At 61.4% G+C, this 22,848-nt stretch overlaps 4 protein-coding genes across 5 annotated transcripts in view; 1 reads left to right on the top strand and 3 right to left on the bottom strand.

Annotated features, from left to right (window-relative positions):
• Window positions 1–2,399, bottom strand: part of SSC5D (scavenger receptor cysteine rich family member with 5 domains) — a 22,253-nt gene extending 19,854 nt beyond the window's left edge. The window contains exons 1-6 of the mRNA XM_021682300.2: window positions 2,347–2,399; window positions 1,819–1,845; window positions 1,229–1,537; window positions 926–1,045; window positions 596–709; window positions 16–324 (exon numbers count right to left, since the gene is read on the bottom strand). Coding sequence (XP_021537975.2) covers window positions 16–324; window positions 596–709; window positions 926–1,045; window positions 1,229–1,537; window positions 1,819–1,845; window positions 2,347–2,371 — 904 coding nt within the window. The 5' untranslated portion in view covers window positions 2,372–2,399. The remainder of the gene's footprint in view (window positions 1–15; window positions 325–595; window positions 710–925; window positions 1,046–1,228; window positions 1,538–1,818; window positions 1,846–2,346) is intronic.
• A 1,183-nt stretch (window positions 2,400–3,582) lies between these two features.
• On the bottom strand, window positions 3,583–5,737 carry NAT14 (N-acetyltransferase 14 (putative)). 2 transcript variants are annotated; one of them, XM_021682358.2, is made up of 3 exons: window positions 5,699–5,737; window positions 5,182–5,298; window positions 3,583–4,425 (listed from the first exon to the last, which is right to left on the bottom strand). In XM_021682358.2, exons 2-3 carry the CDS (start codon window positions 5,251–5,253, stop codon window positions 3,877–3,879), a joined length of 621 nt encoding a protein of 206 aa, XP_021538033.1. In that variant the 5' UTR covers window positions 5,254–5,298; window positions 5,699–5,737; the 3' UTR covers window positions 3,583–3,876. The 2 variants fall into 2 exon arrangements, with proteins under 2 accessions (XP_021538033.1, XP_021538032.1); XM_021682357.2 differs by having other exon boundaries at window positions 5,690–5,714.
• An 852-nt stretch (window positions 5,738–6,589) lies between these two features.
• On the bottom strand, window positions 6,590–9,801 carry ZNF628 (zinc finger protein 628). Its single transcript, XM_021682301.2, has one exon. It carries the CDS (start codon window positions 9,764–9,766, stop codon window positions 6,641–6,643), a length of 3,126 nt encoding a protein of 1,041 aa, XP_021537976.2. The 5' UTR covers window positions 9,767–9,801; the 3' UTR covers window positions 6,590–6,640.
• An 11,434-nt stretch (window positions 9,802–21,235) lies between these two features.
• The window catches only part of C16H19orf85 (chromosome 16 C19orf85 homolog), a 5,367-nt gene continuing 3,754 nt past the window's right edge, over window positions 21,236–22,848 (top strand). The window contains exon 1 of the mRNA XM_044922012.1: window positions 21,236–21,408. Within this exon, the coding sequence (XP_044777947.1) occupies window positions 21,236–21,408 (173 nt within the window). The remainder of the gene's footprint in view (window positions 21,409–22,848) is intronic.

The raw sequence follows: 22,848 nt of genomic DNA on the forward strand, positions 1-22,848 counted from the left end.
GGGCGGCGGACATACCGGTGCAGACCAGCCCTGCATCCTCGTTGTGGTCACAGTTGCTCCGACCCCAGGGGCTCCGGGGACAGTCCCGCAGAGCCTGCTCTCCGCCTCCACAGCCCACGTCATCCATCCACACGGGCCCTGAGCCCGGGCCAAATCTGGCGCCTCCGGGGGCGGCCAGCGCGCCCCCGCAGCCCAGCTCGCGGCAGGCCACGGCGGCGTCCCGCAGGTCCCATCCGTCGTCACACACCGTCCCCCAGCGGCCGCCGTGCCACACCTCCAGGCGGCCAGCGCACCCGTGGGGGCCCGAGACAAGGCGCAGCCGCTCTGGGGGGGGAAGGGCAGGGAGGGAGGGGGTGGTGAGTCTTGTGCGAGGCAGTTTGGGAAAAGCGGATTCAAACACCCTTCATTTTCCATCTGGGAAAACTGAGCCCCAGAGGGAGCAGTGGCCTGAGATCCAGGGAGGGAGCGGCCCCCTGGGGCCCCTGATGGGGTGGGGATGGGGTGGGGGCACAACCGGAGCCTGGGCCCCGCTGAACCCCGAGGGACACGGTGCATGCTGGGGTCCCCAGGTCAGTCCAGGCTGCAGGGATCGTACCCTGTCGGGGGGCTCCAGCCGTCAGCACAGGGGCCCTGGTGGATTTGGGTTGCTTGAGCGGCCGCAGGCTCTTCTTCCTGGAGTTGTTCTGTGGGGTCCCAGCTGGGCGGGGGGCTGGGAGAGACAGCGGCCAGAGCGCGGTTGGTGGGGAGCTGTTCATCCTCCCGCCTGGGGGCCCGCACTGTGCTGCCTGCCAGAGTCCCTGAGGGTGTGAAGGGGGCTGTGACAGGGGCCCCTCGAGGTGGTGAAGCGGGTGCCCCCGTCTGTCCCCTGGGAGGTGCCAGCACAGAAGTCCCCTCACAGCTGGAAGCGTGGCCAGGGCGGACTCACCGTGGGTCACAGGAGGCTCCTCAGAGCCCGGGCTCAGCTCCCCAGACAGCCCCGGCCAGGGGTCCCCCTCCAGGATCGAAGGTGGATCGTCCCTGTCCCTGGAGTTGGCCACACGCTGACCTGTGGGACGGCACAGGAGCTTGGCAGGGGCCCCCCCAGGCAGTGGTCAGCTGGGAGTCCCAGAGGGAGACACCTGGTTTTGGAGGGGGTGTCAGGGGTGGGGGTGCCTGGACTTCCGGACCGGCCGAGTCCCTGGGTCGCATCTGCAGAAGCGCCCCCGAAGGAGGGCCCAGGGCCTCTCACCTGCACAGACGACGCCCGCGTCCTCCTCGTGGGAGCAAATGTGGGCCTTCCAGCCGCGGTGGGAGCAGAGCCCCAGCTGCCCCTCACTGCCCCGGCAGGCCAGCTCACTCAGCCACACGGGCCCCGCGCCCTCCCCGAAGAAGGCGCCTCCGGGGGCGGCCAGCGCGCCCCCGCAGCCCAGCTCGCGGCAGGCCACGGCCGCGTCCCGCAGGTCCCATCCGTCGTCACACACCGTCCCCCAGCGGCCGCCGTGCCACACCTCCAGGCGGCCAGCGCACCCGTGGGGGCCGTCAGCCAGACGCAGCCGCTCTGGGGGGACAGAGGAAAGGCTGGGACGTCCAGGAGGCCTGGGGCCCGGGAAGGGCGGGGCCAGGGGTTGGCCTGGCCGCTGCTGGGGGCCCCAACTCCTGGCTTCCCAGGAGAGCAGGGGCCCCACAGGAAGTGGGAGGTTGGTCAGCGGTGGTTCTGGGGGGAGCAGTGCCCGAGGTCATAGGCGCCCACGGGGCCGCCGGGGTCCCCCTGGAGGGTGAGACTGGACAGGGTGGGTTGGAGCTGGGCAAGGCCAGACAGAGGTGCTCAAGGCCACTTACCAACAGCCTGGATCCCCATCAGAGCCACTGGAAGGGAGGTTGGAGGGGTAGGGTGGAGTGAGGGCAGGCCCCAAGGGGGTGCTTTCTCCTTGTCTTAAATACTCACACACACACACACACACACAGAATCTGCACATCTTTGAACCAGAAACCCCACTGCTGGGAAGCAGGACTCTGGGCAGTGGACTGGGCAAGACTCAGGTTCCTGAGACGGGCGGGGTCCCACATGCCTGGGGTCAGGGCTGGGAGCCAGGCCCTTTGTGCTCCCCCAAGGGCCTGGTTAATGTCAAATGGTGAGTGACCCACCCCCCCGGGGTCAGGGCCGGTGGTGGGGGCGGGTAGTCCCTGGGGTCCTCAGAGGGTGGGACTGGGTGTGCAGAGGCTGGGTCCCTTGGGGGATCAGGCAAGGAGAACCAGATGTCCCTTATCACAAGCACCAGGGACAAGGCCCCGGAAGTTGGAGTCGCTTAAGGGTATGAACTCAGGGGTCAGAGGTCCCTGAGTCCCCAAGGAGAGGGGGTCACTCACCGATAAGGCAGGCCCAGACCCTCATGTTTGCAGACTCCAGGGCAGGGACGGGGTGAAAGGGGACCGCGGAGCAGGAGAGGGGAGGAGGCTGCGGCCACCGGAGGGAGGGAAGGAGAGAGGGAGGGAGGGAGGGAAGCGCCTGCCAGAGGCGCCCTGGACGCCTTGCCAGAAGGAAGAGAGGCTGCCTGCCGAGGAGGCAGCAGGGGACAGGAGCGGGGGCAGGGAGGGGGCTGGCCAGCAGCTGAGTTCTGAGGAGGAGGGGGGTGGAGGCGGGGAGGGAGGGTGTCCAACTGCAAACTCCCACGGGGAGCCGGGAGCCGCCAGGCCAGGCGCCCTGCGGTGCTTAGAGATGCTGAGGGGAGGGCGGGCGGGCTGCAGGAAAGGGACCGGACAGAGGCACGCACAGGCAGCCACCCTCTGCCTCCTCTGTCCAGCCAGGGGACATGGTGAGACCAGGACGGAGCGAAGGGAGTGTACATTCAAACCAGCAGCAAGACAGCTTACAGCCAGACACCAGGAAGGACTTCCTGATTGGGAAAGGAACCGGAGGAAGCCCTCTCGGTTGGCCCTGGTGGGGCTGAACGCAAACCCTTCAGGCCCCCCAGCTGAGGGAGCACTGGGTGAACCCCAGGGAAACGGGAGTGGGGGTCCAGGCGGACTAAGCGCTGAGTCCTGGGTGAGGGTGGGGGACTCCACACACACACACACTCATTCTCCCCGCCTCCCACTCTCTGCACCAGGCAGCTGTGAGGCGGAAAAAATTCAGCAATGGGGAGCGTGAGTCAGAGGGCTGGCAGGGAGCGGGGCTGCCGTGAGCTCATTGCCTCCCTTTCTCCCCATCCAGCACCCCCAGCAACAATTAATGTCAAGTCGGGGGAAAGGAGAAGCCAGACAGAAGGGGGAGGGAGGCTCAGGGACAGACTGGAAAAGACATCAGAGAGAGAAAGAGACGGCCGCACAGCAGTTTCAGGCTTTATTAACAATCGGGTGTAAAAAACCAGATGGGTCTGGCCGCCCCTCTCGGCTCACCTTCCGGGGAGGGGCCCGGCATGGGCAGCCCTGTGCCCACCCTGTCCTTGCCAGGGCCTCTCTCTGGGCGGACGACCCTCCTCTGCAAAGGCTCTGCTCATCCCCTCCAAGCAGTCATCAAACAGCTCCCCATTTCCAAGAGGGCCTTGTCCCCCTTTGGGGTGCCCCCACAAGTCCTAACCCATGGGGCCGTGCCCCCTCTCCTCCTCCCCACATCTCTCCTCCTCCCCACATCTCTCCCCCGGGCTGGAGCACAAACGGTGTGACCTTTGCAGACAGACCGAGGAGGTTTCTCAGTGCAGACAAAATCTGGATCAGGGGGCTGCACAGGTTGACCTCTGTGAAAAGTTCGAGCACTACAGACAGACATGAGCCTGCAGTGGGGTGTCTTGCCCTCTGCAGGCCTGCCTCTGGGCCCCGGGCAGGCTGGGGATTCCCAGAGGGAGAACCCGCATACAGTAGTCGCTCACTAAGTGCTCTCCCTCCCGCCAGGGTCCGGAGTCACAGGTCCTTGCTGAACTCCCTCACCAGGGTGTAGCCCATGCAGCCCCAGCTCCCCTCAGCCTGGTAGCCACACCCCTCCAGCATCCCCGCCACGCCCCACGCTGCCACAGCCACAGGGACCACAAGCCGGGCCCGGGGCTCCCCCATGCCTCCCGCCCAGGCCCGTGCCCGGGATTCGGCGAAGGCCAGCAACCGCCTGCCCACACCTCGGCGGCGGTGCCATCGAGAGACAGAGAGGCGGGTGACCCGGGCCCCGTCCCCAGCGTTGGAGCCTGGGGCCAGGGCCAGGACCCCACACACATCACCCGAGCTGCGCACTGCCACCCAGGGGCCCCCCAGGCCGCCTGGGGGAGGCAGTGAGCCCCATCGGGCCCGCAGGCCCAGCTTCATGGCTGCCACAGCCAGGAACACGGGCAGGAGGAGGGCCACGGCAAAGGAGGCCAGGACGAAGCGCAGGCCGCTGCTGGCCGCTGCGAGGAGCAGCAGGGCCGGTGGCCGTGTCAGGGCGTGGAGGGCCACACGGTTCTCCGTGTCCTTCACACCAGCCTGTGGGCAGAAGGAGCCGTCAGAGCCGGGGGCCTGGGCCTTCCATCACATTAGGGCCCCCGTGCCATCCGTCATCGGGGAGAGGGGAGGTGGTGGGCCCAGGCAGGGGCGGAGGGGTGGGAGCTCCCAAAGGAGAAGGGAAGGCGGTGTGATGGGGCCTGCGGCCAAGGAGCAGGCAGGGAACAGGACCACGTCTGCTCTAGGCTCCAGTAAGCAGAACGTCCAGCACACTGGGCCCTGAGCGAGTGAGGGAATTAGGAGCTGTGCCGCACACCCGATTCAGGGGAGCTGCAGGGAAGGCTGAGGCCACAACAGGACAGAGGACTGGCCCAGTTCAGAGTAGGCGCATGCTCTGGACACCAGGAGGTGGCACTGGGGGCAGGGGGGAGACCCAGCGCCAGGCTGCGGCCCAAGGGCTCTGCTTGAAGAGTGCTGGGGAGGAGGCTGGCGCAGGGGGGCGGGCTGAAGTCTGCAGAGGAGGGAGGGACCTGGTGCCACGCCCATCTCACAGCCCTCCAGCTACTAAAACTTTTATTTTTAGTAATCTCTACATCCAAAGTGGGGCCTGAACTCACAGCCCCGCCGTCAAGACTAACCAGCCAGGAGCCCCTAAAACCTTTCTGACCCTAGGGGTAGGAAGAAGGCACTAGGAAAAGAAGGGACCGAGCCAGGAAGCCCCTTAGGAGGAAAAGATCAGGTTCCAGGAGTCCGGGCTGGCTCAGGCAGGTGGCTGGAGCCGCTCCCGCCTGCTCTCACCTTCAGCATCTCCAGCACCAGGGGTTTCTCGTCTTCCCTCATCTCCCGCACTGACAGGTGGCCGGGGGCCATGGCAGCCCCCAGGCTCCCGCGCCCCCGAAGGCAGCAGGCGTGCACCTGGTGAAAACAAGCAGGCCAGCGTCAGTGAAGGGCACCTCTCGTCCCCACAGCGCCCCAGACATGGGGACCAGCAGCAGCATGCTCCAGATGGGGACACCGGGAACGCTCGGGACCCCCGAGCGAGGTCCCAGGCAGGACGGGATTCACCCTCCACCCCGCGACCTTCCTCAAGTCTCCCGGACACCCCCCCCCCCGCTCCGCCCGCCGCGGTGCTCAGCGAGTTCCCCCTAAAAGCCCTGCGGACGCCAGCACCCTGCAACCCGGGGTTCCCTCCCAGGCTCCGGGGCTGCCCTGGGGAGTCAGCGGAACTCCCCCCCCCAACAGCCAGGGCATGGACCACGCTCCTGGCCCCTCAGGCGTCCCCGACCCCCGTCGCAGGAGCAGGCACCGGAGGAACCTCGGCAGGTCGCTTCAATCCTTCCACCAGGTGTGGGGGCAGCAGGGTCGGGAAGGGGTCGCCTGCGGAAGTGACGTCGCACCGCGCACGGAGGGGGCGGGGTCCGCACCCTGCCTTAGCAACGGTTGCTAAGCGTCCTGGCTGGGGTGGGCGGGTGGCAGGACTCCGGGCGCGGGTCGGGGAGGGAGCGGAGCAAGGAGCAGCGACCCCGCCATTGTTGGGGTAGGGGGAGGAGACGCGAGCAGACGCGGGACGGGGCGGGGCCGGAGGGGATGCGGACGGCGGGTCGGGGCAGAACGGTACTTACCCGGGCCGCAGGGGAGAAGCGCACGTTCGCTTCCTGACCTTCCCTGGTTGCTAAGCAAGCTGAGAGGCGGGTGGGGGGGCGGTGATGGGAGCGCATCAGTTCTCATTGGCTCGGGGGCCTTCGCGGGAGGGGCCGCATCCTGGGCTCACTAGTTCCCAAACTCCCGACCCCAGGAACCTCCACCCCAACCCACCTGGGCTCTCTCAGGCACCTTCGGGATAAGGATTCCCACCCACCCATTTTTCAGATGAGGGGAGAGGTGGGGTGACTGAGCGCACAAGTGGCAGAACCAGGATTCTGGATCCCAGCTCCTCCCCACTACAGTGACCCCCGCAACGCTTTTTTAAGGATAAACAGAACCTCACGCAGAAGTGGCTGGCCCCAAACCGCAAAGTCAGTCACCTGAGAGCTAGGAAGCAAGAGAGAGAAGACTCCAAGCTCCCAATCGGTGGCTATGGCCATGACATTCCCCCCACCCCAGCCGCCCCCAAGAAAACAAAACACGGGAGAGGAGATTCTGGTCTTTATTAGCAAGCCCAGCCTGCAGCTCCCCTCCCCCCACCCCCCAGCCTAGCCCAGCCCAAGCAGTGAGTCCGGGTCTGTGTGTCGGGCAGAAGAGAACCCAGGGGTTCTACTCAAAATGTGTGCACCAGCTGGACTGCGGGCAGAGTCTGGACAATCTGGATGGAGGGCAGCCCCTGCGGGGTCATGCCTCCAGGTGCAGCGCCGGTGGGCACCACTTGTACCATCTGCGAGGGGGGAGCCGCGGAGATGCCCACTGGGGCAGAGGCTTGGCCAGGTGGTGGTGGGGTCAGTAGCTGCAGCGTGGCAGCGCCTCCCCCACCGCTGCTATTCTCGAGCAGTTCGGCGGCTGGCGCACTGCGGATGATGAGCAGTTTCTGTCCCGGTGGGCCTGGGGCAGGAGGCTCGGCCAGCCCAGGGGGGAGGGTCTCCACCTCCTGCACACACAGCTGGGTCTGCTCCCCATCGGCCCCGCTCAGCACCAGGACGCTCTGCAACCCCTCGTCTGTCTGCAGCGTCTCGAAGAGCACATCCTGGACGACACCACTACTGGCCTCACCATCACCTGGCTCCCCCGGGCCGGGACCGGCCAGCAGCTCCTCGGCTGTTCCACTCTGAACCACCAGCAGATTGGGGGCCTCAGTAGTCACAGCTCCCCCGCTGGCATTGGACAGCGGGCCTGCCACAGGCTGGAGCTGGACGGTGGTCACTTCCTGAGCCGGCTGGAGCTGGACCGTGGTCACCTCCTGGGCCGGCTGGAGCTGAACAGTGGTCACTTCGGGGGCTGGCCGGAGGGGCTGCAGCTGGACCCCACCCACTTCCTGTGCCCCTGCCTCCCCACCCCCTACATTCTGTAGAACGATGAGGCTCTGCCCTCCCCCGCTGGCCCCTGCGTTGCCCCCTCCCTGAACCCCCAGTCCCCCAGGACCTGGCAGCCACACTACTCCAGGCCCCTGACCTGATTTCCCTGCTGCCCGTGGGCCCTGCCTTCCGCGGCTGCTCCCAGCGCCAGTACTGGAGGAGGGTAGGAGGATGAGCTTGGGGGGAGCCGGTGGGGGCGGGGGCGTAGGGGGTTGGACGCTGCTGGGGATAAGCTGGAGGCCCTGGGCGGTCTGCACCAGGAGAAAAGTCTGGGAGTTGGGGGCTGCCTGGCCCGGGGGCGGGGCCGGGGCCGGGCCCCCTGCCACCTCGAGGGAGAGCGTGGCCTGGAGGTGCGGGAGAACGTGGACGTCCTGGGTGGCGGATGGGGCCGGGGCGGCAGCCAGCGGGGCAGGGGGCTGGGAGCCGGCGGCGGCGGCGGCGGCGGGGGCGGCGGGGCCGGCGGCCGTGGGGGCGGGGGCGTGCGTCCTCAGGTGCCGCTGCAGGTAGGCGGCCATGACAAAGCTGCGGCCGCAGATGGGGCAGGCGAACGGGCGCTCGGCCGAGTGCGTGCGCTGGTGCAGCAGCAGGTTGGACGAGTGCGTGAAGGTCTTGGGGCAGAGCGGGCAGCGGAAGGGCCGCTCGCCCGTGTGTACGCGCTGGTGCTGCCGCAGGTTGGAGGTCTGCGCGAAGCTCTTGCCGCACACGCCACAGGCGTGGGGCCGCTCGCCCGTGTGCACGTGCCGGTGGCGCCGCAGGCACGACGTGTTCCGGAAGGCCTTGCCGCACTCCCCGCACGCGTACGGCCGCTCGCCCGAGTGCAGCCGCAGGTGGTACTGGTAGTGCGAGGACCACTTGAAGGTGAGGCCGCACTGGCCGCACGTGAAGGCCCGCAGGCCCGTGTGCACGCGCTGGTGGATGGCCAGCAGCGACGAGCGCTTGAAGGCCTTGCCGCACTCGCCGCACTGGTAGGGCCGCTCGCCCGTGTGGTCCCGCAGGTGGTAGCGCAGCCCCGAGGAGCCCTTGAAGGCCTTGCCGCACTCGGCGCATTTGTAGGGCCGCTCGGCACAAGCCGGCGCGGGCGGGGCGGGGGCTGCGGGGGCCAGGGGCTCCTGGGGACAGGTGACCTCGGCGGCCTCCGCCTGGGGGGGCGGGCGCCCCGCAGCCGCCTCCTCCACGTGGCACTGCTGGTGCGCCAGGAGGCTGGCCAGCTGCGGGAAGGCGCCGTCGCAGCTGCCGCAGCGGAACGCCTGCCCGCCGGCCGCCCCGTGGTTGTGCTGGTGGCGAGAGAGGCCGGCCACCGTCCGGAAGGACTTCCCGCACGGCAGGCAGGCGAAGCCCGGGGCGGCGGCGGCGGCAGGCGGGGGCTGCGGCGGCGGCGGGGCCGGCGGGGCCTGGGGCGGCGGCGGGGCGGGGTCCGCCTTGGGCGCCGTGGTGGCGTGCCCGTCCTGCGGCGGGGTGGCTGCCTCGGGCCCGGGGCACGGCTGGTGCTCCAGGAGCAGCTCCTCGCTGCCGAAGCCCAGCTCGCAGCCCTCGCAGCGGTACACCAGCTCCACCGTGGTCTCGGCCGCGGCCAGAAAGAGCTCGGGCACCACGGGCGGGGGCGCGGGCGGCGGCGGCGGCGCGGGCGCGGGCGCGTGCAGGTAGGCGTCCGACACCAGGACCTTGGCGCTGGGCTCGCGCGGCGGCGGGGCGGGGGCGGCGGCGGCGGGGCCGTGCGTGCGCTGGTGCAGCAGCAGGTTGGACGAGTGCGTGAAGGTCTTGGGGCAGAGCGGGCAGCGGAAGGGCCGCTCGCCCGTGTGCACGCGCTGGTGCTGCCGCAGGTTGGTGCTCTGCGTGAAGCTCTTGCCGCACACGCCGCAGGCGTAGGGCCGCTCGCCCGTGTGCACGTGCCGGTGGCGCCGCAGGCTGGACGAGTTCTTGAAGGCCTTGGGGCAGTCGGGGCACGGGTACGGCCGCTCGCCCGTGTGCTGCCGCAGGTGGTACTGGTAGTGCGAGGACCACTTGAAGGCCAGGCCGCACTGGCCGCACGTGAAGGCCCGCAGGCCCGTGTGCACGCTGCGGTGTATCTGCAGCAGCGACGAGCGCTTGAAGGCCTTGGGGCAGTCGGGGCACTGGTAGGGCCGCTCGCCCGTGTGGCCCCGCTGGTGGTAGAGCAGGGCGGACGAGCCCTTGAAGGCCTTGGGGCAGTCGGGGCACTTGTAGGGCCGCTCGCCCGTGTGCGTGCGCTGGTGGTGCAGGAGCCGGGATGACCAGCGGAACGACTTGCCGCACTCCCCACACTCATACTGGGCCGTCGGGGCGGGGGCTGCGGGGCCGGGCTTCTCCCCGGGCCCCTCGGTGGTAGAGGCCGGCGCCATGTCTGCGTGGGAGCCGACCATCACACCTGGCGGGGGATTCCGGGTCAGGGGAAGGCAGGAGCTCACCCCACCTCCACCCAAACACCCCACCTTCTCAACCTGGACATACACCTTTGCCCTTGAAGATGCAGAGGGCACCTCCCCACCCACGGGATCGAGAGACTCCCTTAGGATCAGGGCCCCCAGTGGTCCAGGTCTGCCCCAATGCAAGGCTCTAGGTGCTGAAACAGAACGTTCTGGCAAACTGGGACGAGTGCTCACCAGCCATAGGATGCTGCCCATCCCCTCCAGGAGGCTAGACAAGTCTGAGAAGGCTGTGCATGGTCTTTAGGAGGCCAAGCACTTCCCTTAGGACTAAGCGCCTTCCCTCTACAGATAGGCACTGTTCTTGAAGAAGGCCGGGGGTCTCTCCTGCACCCTGGCTTCTGATCCTTGACCCTTCTCCCTCTAAAGCCTCATCTTCCATCCTGCCTCAACACCGGCTCCCACTGCCGCTATAACTAAAGCCCTGTGTGCATTCCACTCTCCACCGCCCCCCCATTCTGCTTGCCTACTCCCTCTTGTGTATTAATCAAAGATCCCTAACCTCCACCAGACCCCTAAGGGCACTGCACCCTCCACCCCAACCACATCCTCACTTTCTGCCTGGCTGCAGTCTCCCTATTTTTTTTTTTAATTTTTAATTTTAAGATTTTAATTTTTTAAAGATATATTTATTTATTTGAGAGAGAGAACACAAGCAGGAGGGGCAGAGGGAGAGGGAGAGAGAATCTCAAGCAGATTCCGCGCTGAGCATGGAGCCTGATGCGGGGCTCTGTCTCATGACCCTGATATCGCGACCTGAGCTGAAACCAAGAGTCGGCTGCTCAACCGACTGAGCCACCCAGGCACCCCAAGATTTTATTTTTTAAGTAATATCCACGCCCAATGTGGGGCTTGAACTCACAACTCCGTGATCAAGAGTCGCGCGCTCTACCGACTGAGCCAGCCAGGCGCCCTTGGCTTCAGTCTCCCTTTGCACTCATGCCCATGCATCTCCAAGTTCCCGGCACTGCTCACACTGCACACACACACCCACTCTACAGGTGGTACTGGACATACTTCTGTTCCCCTCAAACCTCTCTCCTTTCCCCTCCTCCTCTTAGCAGGTGACCTTGCCATTAATCTTGTCACTGAGAACAGAAAAGCAATCAGAAGAGAACGTTCCCATGTGTTCTAACTACTGTAGCAGTGATTCTCAACGAGAGCAATCGACTCTCACATCCCAGGGGACATCTGGCAATTGTGGGACTGTCCAGTTGTCAACTGGAGGGGCTAGTGCTCCTGGCATCTAGTGAGGGGAGACCAGGGATGCTGCTCAACACTCTACAGTGCACAGGACAACCCTCCACAGCACAGAATGATCCAGTCCAAAACACCAGTAGTGCTGAGGCTGAGAATTCCTATGCTACCCCTCCCCCTTGCCTGCCTCGGCCCATGGACTCTGACTTCCCACCTACAACTTCTCCTTACCTCCTGGACTATTTCAGTGTACCCACAAGCTGCATCTCCCATCTTTAAAAAAAACAAACAGCAAAACCTTTCACCCCACCCCACCCCCCTCCAGCTATGGCCTTAGGTCTCTCCACCCCCTTTGCAGCAAAGCAACTCAAAGTGCTGTCAATACATGCTTTTTCCTGGGGCACCTGGGTGGCTCAGTTGGTTAAGTGTCTGCCTTCAGCTCTGGTCATGATCTCAGGGGTCCTGGGATCAAGCCCCGCATTGGGCTCTCTGCTCAGCAGGGAGTCACCCTCTCTCTCTCTCAAATTAAAAAAAGAAAAATACATGCTTTTTCCCATCCCAAACCCCATCACTCAGATCCTCCTCCCCCTGACTCTACTCCTGGCCTCCCTGGTACTAAATTGCATGGGCTCTGCTCAATCCCCAAGGGTCCCTCCCTCCTTAAGCCACTCTCCTCACCTTGGGGCACTTGTTCCTTTTCATCTCCCTGACATGTGAATTTAGGAGAGCCCAGGGCTCTGCCGACCCTTGGTCCTCTTCCTCATCCACACTCTCTCCCAGGGAACCCCCACTCATTTTCAGGATCTCAGTCTATAAGTGGGATGACTCCAAAATGTATCTCTATTTGACACCCTCTCCTTTGAACTCTAACCCCCTGCTACAGTATGCCATATGGACGCTTAACAGACAACTCAAATTTATCATGCCCCAAATCTAACTTGGTGGGTTTTTTTTCACTCCTGCTCGCTCCCTTCTTCACCCACAGTCTCCATCCCTGAAAACCGCTCGGCCCTTCCTCAGGCGTCGCCTCTTTCTCTCACCACCTATGCCCAATCCAGCAGCGGGTTCTCCTGTCTCAGCAGGAACATATCCGGAATCTGGCCACTTCTCTCCTGAGTCCCCCATTGCCACCTTTGTCCAGGGCCTTCCTCCTGGGCAGCTGCAACAACCTCCTAAAACAGATCTCCATGTTTCCACCCCTACTCCCCCTACCCCCAGGATGCGCCCAACACAGAGGCTGCGGGGAACTTGCCCTCTACTGCTCCCATTTCAGAGAACACAAATCTCTTACAGGAGCCTACAGACTTCCCATGCCATGGCCTCCTCCCCTCCCTGACCTCCGGCTAGCCTCTCTGACTCTCACACCATCCAGTCACCACCTGGAGCCTCACACAGGCCCCTGCCAGGGACCTCCCCCCGCCTTCCTGCCAGGGTGCTTGCTGACATGTCACCTCGGGGGGGAGACATTTCCTGCACCAGACCTCAATTTGCAACCCCTTCCACACTCCCCGTTCTCTATAGTACTTCTCACCTCCTAACCTGCTTCTGATCAGGGTTTCCCAACCTCAGCACTGTTGAGATGTGGGGCTGACCAGCGCTGAGGGGCCTGTCCCGAGCACTATGGGGTGTTTAGCAGCATCCCTAGCTCTCTACCCACTAAATGTAGTGGCATCTTAATCACTGTCGCGCTCCAGCGCCTAAAACAAAGTCCGGCATAGAGCGAGCACTGAGAAAACATATTCTGAAAGAAAAAAGGCCGGGCATCCCCTTTGGACAGGCTATAAAGATTCCCTTTAATAAGATGAGCATCCTCTTTAAAATGTAAGCAAGTCCTTTTAAGAGAAGCTGCCCGTGCCTTTCGGAAGACCGAGCATGCCGTAAACAAGAGGCATCCGCCCCCTGCAAGAGCCGGGCCCATCTTGCCCAATGAAGGGCACCCCCTTCGAAAGGCCGGACCACACCCTTCCATCAGGCCCGACTTCCCCTTTAAGAGGCTACTCCCACCGCCCACCCATGTCCACCTTTGTTGAGCTAAGCTAGTGTAGGCTGGGAAACCACCAGGACTCAGAAATTATTCCTTCGGTGTCTGGGACACTGTCCGTGACCTTTCACAAAATAACCCATCCTTAGAGGATAAAAAGCGGGAAGCTAAGGGGAATTGCAGAACCTCACCCGCCGCTCCAAAAGCAGCCCCTTGCCCTTTAAAAGGGCGGAGCCAGCCTAGCGGACAAAAGTCGGAGGTGAAGTAGCGCCCTTCCCTTTAAGGCATCCCTTCCGGTTTCACGCTCGCCGTTTCCCCAACGTCTCCGCCCTTCGGTCCCTCCCCCCACCCCCACCCCTCCGGTCTCTCACCTGCGGCCCCGACCGGGGGAATGAGCGGGGGAGACCTAGGGCCTTCCCACGGGGGCCGACGGGAAGACGGGGCCCCGGCAGCGGCGGGACAGGACTGGGGGCCTGGGAGGGGGGCGGGGGCGCGCTCCCTCCCAACAGCCCCCGGCGCGAGGCACCCAACCTTTATCGGTCGCCTCTCGCGCACACAAACCCCGACGTCCCCGTTGGCGCGTCACGACGCCACGTGCGCCGAGGCCCCACCCGCCCCTCCCGTTGGCCGGCGGCGGTCGCTCGTTCCCCAGCGTAAGCGGCGCACGGCATCGTGGGAGTTGTAGTTCTTCCCCGACCCCCGGCTGCCTGGTCGTTTTGGCGGTAGCGGAAGTCAGCCCAAGGCCGGGGAAGGCCGGCCCTGGACCTGGGGTGGGTGGCTTGTTCCCCCTTTCGACTATCGATTCTCCCTCTCTGTCATAGAATCCCTCTGTAGCAGCGCGGTTTCCGAACGGCCTAGCCAACCAGGGGTGTGGGCCTTCCTGGCCTGGGCCCCACGCCCAGGCCCTGGTCTATAATTTCCCCGTCGGGGAAACTGAGGCCCGCGAAGCTTCCTGCCCCCCAGAGGTCCCACGCGCTCGCGGTTCCCGGGCGTCTGCTGCGTGCCCGCGTTGTGGTTGTGCAGGAACCTGGGCCCCGCAATGCCTTCTCCTTCGTGGCCTGGGGGCTTAGGGAACCACTGAGCTGTCCCGGATCCCCTGTTCCCCCTTTCCACCTCAGCCCAGAACGGCTTCAGCCTTTGAGCCATACTGGCTAATGAAGGGCATCCAACACAGTTTCTCAACCATGGCACTAGTAACGTCTGGGCCAGATCGTTCTTTGTTGTGAGGGCCATCCGGTGCCTTGTAGGGGGGTCAGCAGCCTCCCTGTGCCTGGCCTCCACCTTCTCTCCCCCACATGTCCCCTCGTTGAGAACCACTGCTCCAAGGCAATCCCCCTCAGCCTGAGGGCTGTTTATCAGACCAAAAGGACCTTCTGCTCCTACCCCACACCTCCTCAACTCCTGTGGGAAAGCCTGCGATGCTAGGTGGGCTCCCATTACATGCTCAGCAGCACTCAGCCATGGTTCATGACACAGGGCACCGAAGTGTCCGCAACAACCAGCAAGGGGCCTGATCAGAAGCAAGCGGTACTCTTCGTTGAATGAGCCTCCCAGGCAGTTTCCCAAGGCCCCCAGGCAGGCCCAAACTCAGGTGTGATCTGAGCTGATGTGGACCTGTCTTTTTGTCCCTGCCCTGCAGGATCGTTTTTGCAGTGTCCAGTGAATTCGTGCATGGGAATCCTAGGATTCCAGCTCAGCCCAAACATCCCTTTCACTCCAACTTTTACCTCCCCTGCCAGAAAGGAAGCTGCCCAGGGACTGGCAGGGACACATGAGCAGAGCTCTGAGCTGTTGAGGAATAAAGAGGGGAAGGAGACAGTTGCAGCCATGAGGGTAGAGTTAGGAGGCCCTGCCCCAAGGGGTTGGTCCCCACCCGCTGCTAGAGCTCCCCAATACACCGGACCCCACCCCCTGAAGTTGCTCCCAGATGGAGGGAGGATTCCACACTGGGTCAAGGTGTGGATGTGGAATGTATGGCCCAGCTGGCTGCAGGGAGAACCTAGGCCCACCTGCTTCATCTCAGGCCACTGGGGCCCCTGCAATAGTGAAAGGAGCTCTCCGTGCCAACAGAGCCCCAGTCAGCCCCCATCTACCTGCCAGTCAGGAGGTATAATGAGGGAGGTGAGAGAGGCCAAGTCCCAGAAACCTGCCCTTGTCAGCCATCCCCTACTCTGGAGCCAGAAAATAAAGGTTTTGAACTCAATGGCCTCAAGCAACTGGCTGTGCAGATTTAACTGGCTTTTTCCAAATAGTAGTAGCTGGACACCTCATGTAGAATCCTCTACAAGGGACATCATGGGGCCCTCATACAGACAAGCAAACAGCCTAGCAAACACCGCTACAGGCCCCTGGCATTCTTGTTTCTGGCCACAACACCCTGCCCCAGGTGCTTTTGGGGGAGACTAACCCCCTCAACTAGATCAGGCACCTTATTCAGACCCAGACCCTCCAAGTCCTTGTCCCCCACCTTGCCAGCCAGATGAACCATTCATCCCGGAGGACAGAGCTGGGAGTGGGGACTGCAGCCTTTGAAGGTAGCCAAGACCTACCTGACCCTTCCTAGGGATCTAGGCTGTTACTCCTGCCCCAAAGGCCCTATGTGCATGTGGGGTTGTCCCTCTCTGTCTACCCCCATCCCAAAGCTGTCAGCCAAAAAAGGGTTGGCAAGGGTCTGCACCCACCCCACCTCCTGATTCCAGAGAAAGGCAGCCCCACTCTCACTGGTAGTCAAAGGAGAAGAGACCCTGGGAGGAATTGGGGAGCCTGGACCTTTCCCTCTTCCTCACACTCCCCCCTCCCAACCCTGCCAGCCACACTGTGGGTGGTGGCAAATGTGTCCTGGGTTTCTGGAACAGTCCAGCTCCAAGGTGGCCCAGCCAGGACCAGAGTCTGGGCCTGCCCTCTTTGGGATCACAGGGTGGGGAGGGGGCTCAGGTCTCACTCACGGTGCCCCCACATGCTCAAGCCCTCCAGTCCACATCCCTTCCCTCTGGAAGGAGGGGGCGTGTGATGTCAGGCTGTGCGGACATTCGGTTCTGGTTTGGGCCACTCAGCCCGTTGCCTTCGTGATGGCACCTCTTGTGTTCACTAGAGAGGCGAGGATTAGGGGCTGGGGTGAGAGGTGTCCCTGGAGCACCTGTCTCCCCCTACACACACAGCAGGAGGTATCTGGACCAAAGACAGGACTCCCAGGGCCAGAGGTAAGAATAAATAACCTTTTCCACCTGAGTACAGGAAAGAGAGCAGAGATGCACTTTAAGCAAGGTGGGGGGTGGGCAGGAGCCCAGGGGGCTGGCCTACACCTCCCACAGACTAAGGATGGTCCTTTTTGACATTTCTTGGGTCTCCCATGGGGTGCCCAGCCGGCCCTGCCCACATGGGCCTGTCCCAGGGAAGGAGTATTATCCCCACTTGACTGGGGGCTAAGTAGAGGCCCTCGGAAGTCTCTTGGCCAAGCACAGAACCAGGAAGTGATGTAACATACTGAACCAGGAAATGATTCCTGTAACCCTGAAGTGATTTAACCAGGAGTGTCTCCAGCCCCAGACACCATCCCGGAGGGAGGCCCCTAGGCCTATCTAGCAGGTCCCCATATGCACTGCCACAGCCCAGCGCACAGGAGCCAGAGGAGACTCCCCGGCTGGTCACACTGGGTCACATGGTCCCTCCTGTACAGGGGAAATACATCCCTCGGTTTTAAGTACAAAAATGTGGACCAGGGACGGATCCGCACCAAATGCCCTCCCCAGGAATGGCCTCCACTTTCCATGACGATCCCCAATGACCCACGCCCTCGTACACTACGTGCCTTTTCTTCTCGTGGCCAGTGGATATGACGGACATCACTCCTGTGACAGGTTATGTGATACGGCGAAGGTGAAGGGATTTGGGCACGTGCAATCAAGGCTCCCCGTCAGTTGATGTTAATCAAAAAGAAACGTAATGGTTAATTTTATGCGTCCACCTGACTGAGCCACAGGAAGCCCAGGTATCCGGTTAAACTCAATTTCTGGGCGTGTCTGTGAAGGTGTTTCTGGAAGAGATAAGCATTTGCATCAGTAGACCGAGTAAAGCCAATGGCCCTCCCCACCGTGGAGGGGAGGCGACTGGCCATCACCCAATCCGTGGAGGGCCTGGCTAGAACAAAAAATTGCAGGAAGGTGCAGGAAGGTTGGATTCCCTCTCTACCTGACTGAGCTGGAATGTTGATCTTTGCCTGCCCTCGGTGCTCCTGGTTCTCAGGGCTTCGGACCCAGACTGGAATCCACACCATTGGCTCTCTGGTTCTTAGGCCTTGGAACTACACCACTGGCTTTCTTGGCCTCCAACATGCAGATGGCAGATCATGGGACTTCCTCCATAATTGCACGAGCCAGTACCTTACAGTAGAGCTCTTTATATATAAAATGTAAGATATATAACATCTCTCTTTCTCTCTCTATATATATATAGGTAGATAGATAGAATAGACACAGACATAGATCCTATTGGTTCTGTTTCCCCGAAGAACCCTAATACAGAAAGATTGTACTAGGTGGGCCTGATATAATCAGGCAAGGTCTTTGAAGCTGGGTCTAGAGGTCAGAGACGTGAAATGTCAGTGATTCTCCTGCTGGCCTTGAAGCCGCCCAATTCCATGAGTTCTACAGATGAAAGGAAATGAATTCTTCCACGTGAGCCTGGAAGAGGACCCAACCTCAGATGAGACGGCAGCCCCAGCCTACACCATGATCGCAGCCTCGTGAGGCCCCGATGAAGTGCCTGGACTCCGGACCCATGGCAACTGCGAGAAAATTAGAGTATATTATTTTAAGCCATGGTATTTGTGGTTATTTGTGACACAACATAGATAACTAATACACCTCTTGTGTTAGCTTGCTGGGGCTGCCCTAACAAGGCCCCACAGGCTGGGTGGTTTAAACAACATAAATTTATTTTCTTATATTTGAGACTAGAAGTCCAAGATCAAGGTGTTGGCAGGGTTGGTTTCTTCTGAGGCCTGTCTCCATAGCTTGTCTTCTCTCTGTGTCTTCACATGGCCTTCCCTGTATCTGTCAGTGTCCAAATTTCCTCTTCTTATAAGGACACCAGGCATATTGGTTTGGGCACAGATATATGACTTGATTTTAACTTAATTACCCCTTTAAAGACCTTATTTCTGAATACAGTCACATTTTGAGGTACGGGGGTTAGGACTCCAACGGACGAGTTTGGGGAGACACAACTTAGCCCATACCATGGTGTGAAACAAATATGAGCGGGTTGGCCTCTGAGTTCCTGGCTGGGAACACCAGGAACCTGCCACCTGTAAATTTTCACAATAAATTTTAAGGGAAACAAAGTCCCTCTGGGACTAGGTAGAGAGATTGCAGATGAGCAGGATGGAGGCAGGGAAGGACAAGTTTTGTCTGGGCTCCTGGCCTGATCCTGACACCTCATTTCCCCCCTCCCCATATTAGAGAGGGATTCAGGAGTGAGGTCTCCACATTCCAGGTGCAGCGAGGCCAGCAAAGGAGGTTTGGGGCAGGGCCCTGAGGTCTAGGCACTACCTCTGCTTCAAACCCTACATAGCTCCTCGTCACTCTTGCCTTCATAACCCAACTCCTACCTGGCCTACAAAGCCCTAAGCGTTCAGCCCCTGTCCACGTCTCTGACTTTACCTCTTCCTATCGTTCCCTCTGCCTGGGAAGCTCCTGGCTGCCCTGTCTTCCACTCAGGCTGCAGGACAATTGTCACCTTCTCAGAGACGGCTTCTCCATCTGAAGCAGCACCCCTCCCCCATCCAACCTCCATCATCCTGGACTGGTCTTTTCTTGTTTGTGGGTGTCTCCCTCCCAGACTCCTCCAGGGACACACTGTGCTTGTCTTGATCACTGCCACATCCTCAGTCTACTGTAGGTGCTCAATCAATGTTTATTAAATAAATAAACTTCCCGCCCACCCCCCCGCACTGGGATGGGGTTGGGATGGGGTTGGGATGGGGGTTGGGATGGGGGAAGGGAGCCTGTGAGGACCTCCTAATACCAGGAAGGGCAGGTCCTCAACAAATCTCAGAGCAAGCCAGCCCCCAGCTGTGGGTGACGCTTATCCATGACCAGACAGGAGGAGAGGGGCCCAAAGGTGAGCGTGCTGCTGAGGACGCACAGCTTCCCAGCACTGCCCGGGATGTGGGCGCCCCCTGGTGGAGCATCCCTAGGCCCGAGTCAGGAGGGCTGGCGGCCCTAGCTGTGTTCCAGACTCCCCTGGCGGAGGGACAGAGTTCGCTAGCAGATGCTGCCCGTGGCTCCTGGTATTGGATTCGGGCCTGCTCCTGGGGCCGGGCTAGCAAAGGTCATGCCCCGGCCATGCAGTGGCTGTCCTTGAGCCTGAACCCTGACCCCCAGAGGGTCCCCTCCCCCACGGCCCCTTGCCAAGGGACCCTGCACATTCCCCTCTGGGCCTGAAAGTCACAGGTCAGGCAAACTTCCAGGCTGTCCCACAACATCACATGCACGCCCAGGATGTGCACACACGTGAACACACACACACACGCCTTGCCCAGGCCAACAGACAGACACAGACTCAGAGACACTGTAGAGACAGAGATGGCCAGAGAAGCTGAGAAACAGCCATGCGAGCGCTGTGGTTGGAGACAGTGAGGAGGGGAGGACAGGAGACATCCAGGGAGGGGCCGAAAAACCAGGAGGGCCAAGGGGCAAAGTGCAGCTCAGTGAGGGGGCTGGAGACCCTTGGAGGCGCCCAGGACGGTCGCTTGGTGTCTGCCGCGGCTGGCCTGGTGGCCCCCATCCCGAGCCCTGGGCCCGGCCTCTGCTACCGTACTTGGGCTGCTGCCCCTGTGCTGCCCCTGCCCACAAGGGCATGGTGTCGGGCCTATGCTGACTCGAGTTCAAATCCCAGCTTGGCCACTTACTTGCAGCGTGAGCTTGGAGAAGTCACGGCAGCTCTGGAAGCTGGAGGCTTAGGGGACGGATTCTCCCCTGGAGCCTCCAGAAGGGACACCTCGCCTTCAGCTCAGAAGACCCATCTTGAACTTCTGACCCCCAGAACTGCAAGAGAATAAATGTACGTGGTTTTAAGGTTTGTGTTAGTGCGTACCCCTAGGACACTCACCCCCCCCAACGCAAACCTTTCACGCAGAGCAAACACGGAGACACCTCTCCCGCGCCAGCCCAGGCCAGGGTCCCCCACTTTGACCAATGCCCTCCCAGGAACAAGAGGACCCCACTCCCACCCCCCAGGAGCCAGCCTCCTCACCCGCCACGTCCCAGCCTCCCCCAAATACCAAGGGGCCCCCCAGCCCCTCAGTACAATGCCTTCAGGGAAACCACACCCGTGTTTTCTCTTCCCCTCCCACGGCCACAGCCAGGCTGTGCCAGAAACAGTCCCTCCTGTCACCCACCTAAGCAACCAGGCCAGCCAGCGCCTGTCCCCCGCCCCCTCCGTTGCTCTCTCACTGCTCTGGCGGAAACGCAGGGTTTTGGGGCTCAACCCCCTCACACAGAAGCCAACCCTTCATGCTGGCTAGAGGCCTTGGGCACAGGCGAGCCCCCTCTCTGAGCCTGTTTCCCCAGGATGCTGGGCCAGGAGCCGAGGGAGGCACAGGGCGGATACGTCTGCCGGTGGGTGGGCAGATGTCAGGTGTCTGCCCCGCAGCTGGAGCTCCCAGGGAGCCGTGTCCCCCTCCCTCCCAGCCTGCACCCAAGCCTCCCACCACCCCCTCCCCTCAACTCCAATTAAGGGTCCTCAACGCTAATCGATGCGGTTGACTCAGGCCCTGGCCTCGCCTCCCTAATGAGGCCTTTGTCCCCATAATTGGCTATCTCCAGGTGCTTTTCTCTGCCCCCCACCATGCTGCCCTGTCCCATATCCTAGGTCCAACTATGTGCTAATTGGGCCCCTGGGGGGGCGCACATAAAGCTCCCCCCTTGCCTTCCTATATCAGACCCCACCCACAGGTTCCTCAAAGCTCTGCATCCAGCCTCCAAGAGGTAAGGATGGGACATAGGCAGGAGGACTTGTCCTAGTTCCCCGGGCCCTGCTTCCTCCAACCAGAGCCTTGCCTCCCCTCCGAGTCGGCCTGCCCCTCCCAAAGGCCCTCTCCTCTCCCATCTGCTGTCTGCCTCCCCAGCCCTGAGCTCCTGGCCCTGGTTGCTCCTCTCACCTCAGATTTAGGAGCTGCTTTCTGACCAGCAGGACTATTGTGGAGAAGCTACCCTGTCACCCCAGCCATGCACCCCGGGGCCCCTACAGCCTCTGCAGTCTCTGAGCCCAGCCCACGGGAACTGTGTGCCTTTGTGAGTGGGGCGGCCACCCACATGCTGCGTGCCCTGCACCCTCGGCGGACCCGGCCCCCCAAAAGGAGACCCAACCACAGGAGGTTTCTGCACAACCAGATCTGCAGGTGAGTGGGGGTGGACGAGGGGAGGGGCCAGACAGCTCAGAACGGGGGAGCCCAGGCCCAGACAGAACAGAGAGAAGGGGACCCCAGAATGCAGTCAACACTCAAGATGCATTTATTGAGCATTAACTGTGTACCGGGCCCCCGAGATCCATCTGTGCAAGTAGACAGAACCCCCTGCCTTCATAGAGTCTGTGTTCCAGAGGCAAGGCGGCTGATCAGGGACAGCTAAAGTAAGTGATATGTGGATGGACCCTGAGAACACGATGCTGAGTGAAAGAAGCCAGACACAGAAGGCCACACATCGCATGATGCCATTTCTGTGAAACGTCCAGAACAGGCAGAGCCAGAAAGCAGGGGAGCGGTACCAGAGGAGGCGGGGATGGCGAGTGATTGTCACTGGGCTGAGGGCTGCTTTCTGGGGTGACGGAAAGTTCCAGAACAAATTAGAGGTGGAAGTTGTACATTGTGAATGTACTAAATGCCACTGAATTGCACACTTTAAAGTGGCTCATTTTAAAAGTTATGTGAATTTTACCTCAATTTTAAAAAATTATATGGCATGCTATGAGGTGATAAGTGCCATGGAGCGCGTGCTGGGGGAGGACTGGCATTTTAGGTGTCAGGGAAGGCTTTAGCCTCAGGTCACTGAAGCCAGGGAACAAGATATGGATGTCTGAGGGAAAAGCATTCCAGGCAAGGGACAGCAAGTGCAAAGGCCCTGAGGCAGGAACATTCTTGGAATGCTTGAGAACCAGTATGGCTGGGGCACAGTGAAAGGGGGAGGGAATTAGGTTCTGAAGAAACAGGAGCTCCCCATTTAGCACTATATCATTCAGCCTCTGGGCTTTTGCACATCCTGTTCCCTTTGTGGGACAATGCCCTTCCCTGTCTCTGGGAATGTAGATGGGGACCTGAGCTCCTTCAGGTCTGTACTCAGGCCTGTCCTCCCTCTCACACCTCACCCAGCCCTGCCCCACCTTGCCCTGTGCTCTCCCCTCACTCTGTGACAGTAACCAGTTTTTGAGCACTTGCTGTGTGCCAGGCACACCATACTAAGGGTTAGACATACGATATGTCACTTAATGCTCCCAATAAACCTGCACAGTAGGTTGTCTTTGTCCCTACATTAGAGACGAGGAGGCTCAGAGAGATTCGATGACTTATCCAAGCTACACAGCTAAAGAATGGATACAACCCACGCACTCTGAGTCCAGAGCCCATGCTCTGTACTACTTTGCTGTCCTGCCTGGATACAGCCTCTCAGGGACTTGAGGATGACGATGATGTGATGATGGTGATGATGGTGGTGATGGTGATGGTGGTGATGATGATGGTGATGACGGTAGTGATGGTGGTGATGATGATGGTGATGACGATGATGATAGTAGTGAGGATGATGGTGATGATGTGATGATGATGATGGTGATGACGGTGGTGATG

This window comes from Neomonachus schauinslandi, chromosome 16, assembly GCF_002201575.2.
Source record: "Neomonachus schauinslandi chromosome 16, ASM220157v2, whole genome shotgun sequence".
Classification (NCBI taxonomy): domain Eukaryota; kingdom Metazoa; phylum Chordata; class Mammalia; order Carnivora; family Phocidae; genus Neomonachus; species Neomonachus schauinslandi.

What these genes read in the sequence shown, in the direction of transcription:
- NAT14 (XM_021682358.2), bottom strand. Translation starts at nt 5,253, where the DNA reads ATGGCCCCCGGCCACCTGTCAGTGCGGGAGATGAGGGAAGACGAGAAA. An exon ending in TGGTGCTGGAGATGCTGAAG is followed by an intron (nt 4,426 to 5,181) that starts GTGAGAGCAGGC and finishes TTCTGCCCACAG; the next exon opens with GCTGGTGTGAAGGACACGGA.
- ZNF628 (XM_021682301.2), bottom strand. Translation starts at nt 9,766, where the DNA reads ATGGTCGGCTCCCACGCAGACATGGCGCCGGCCTCTACCACCGAGGGG.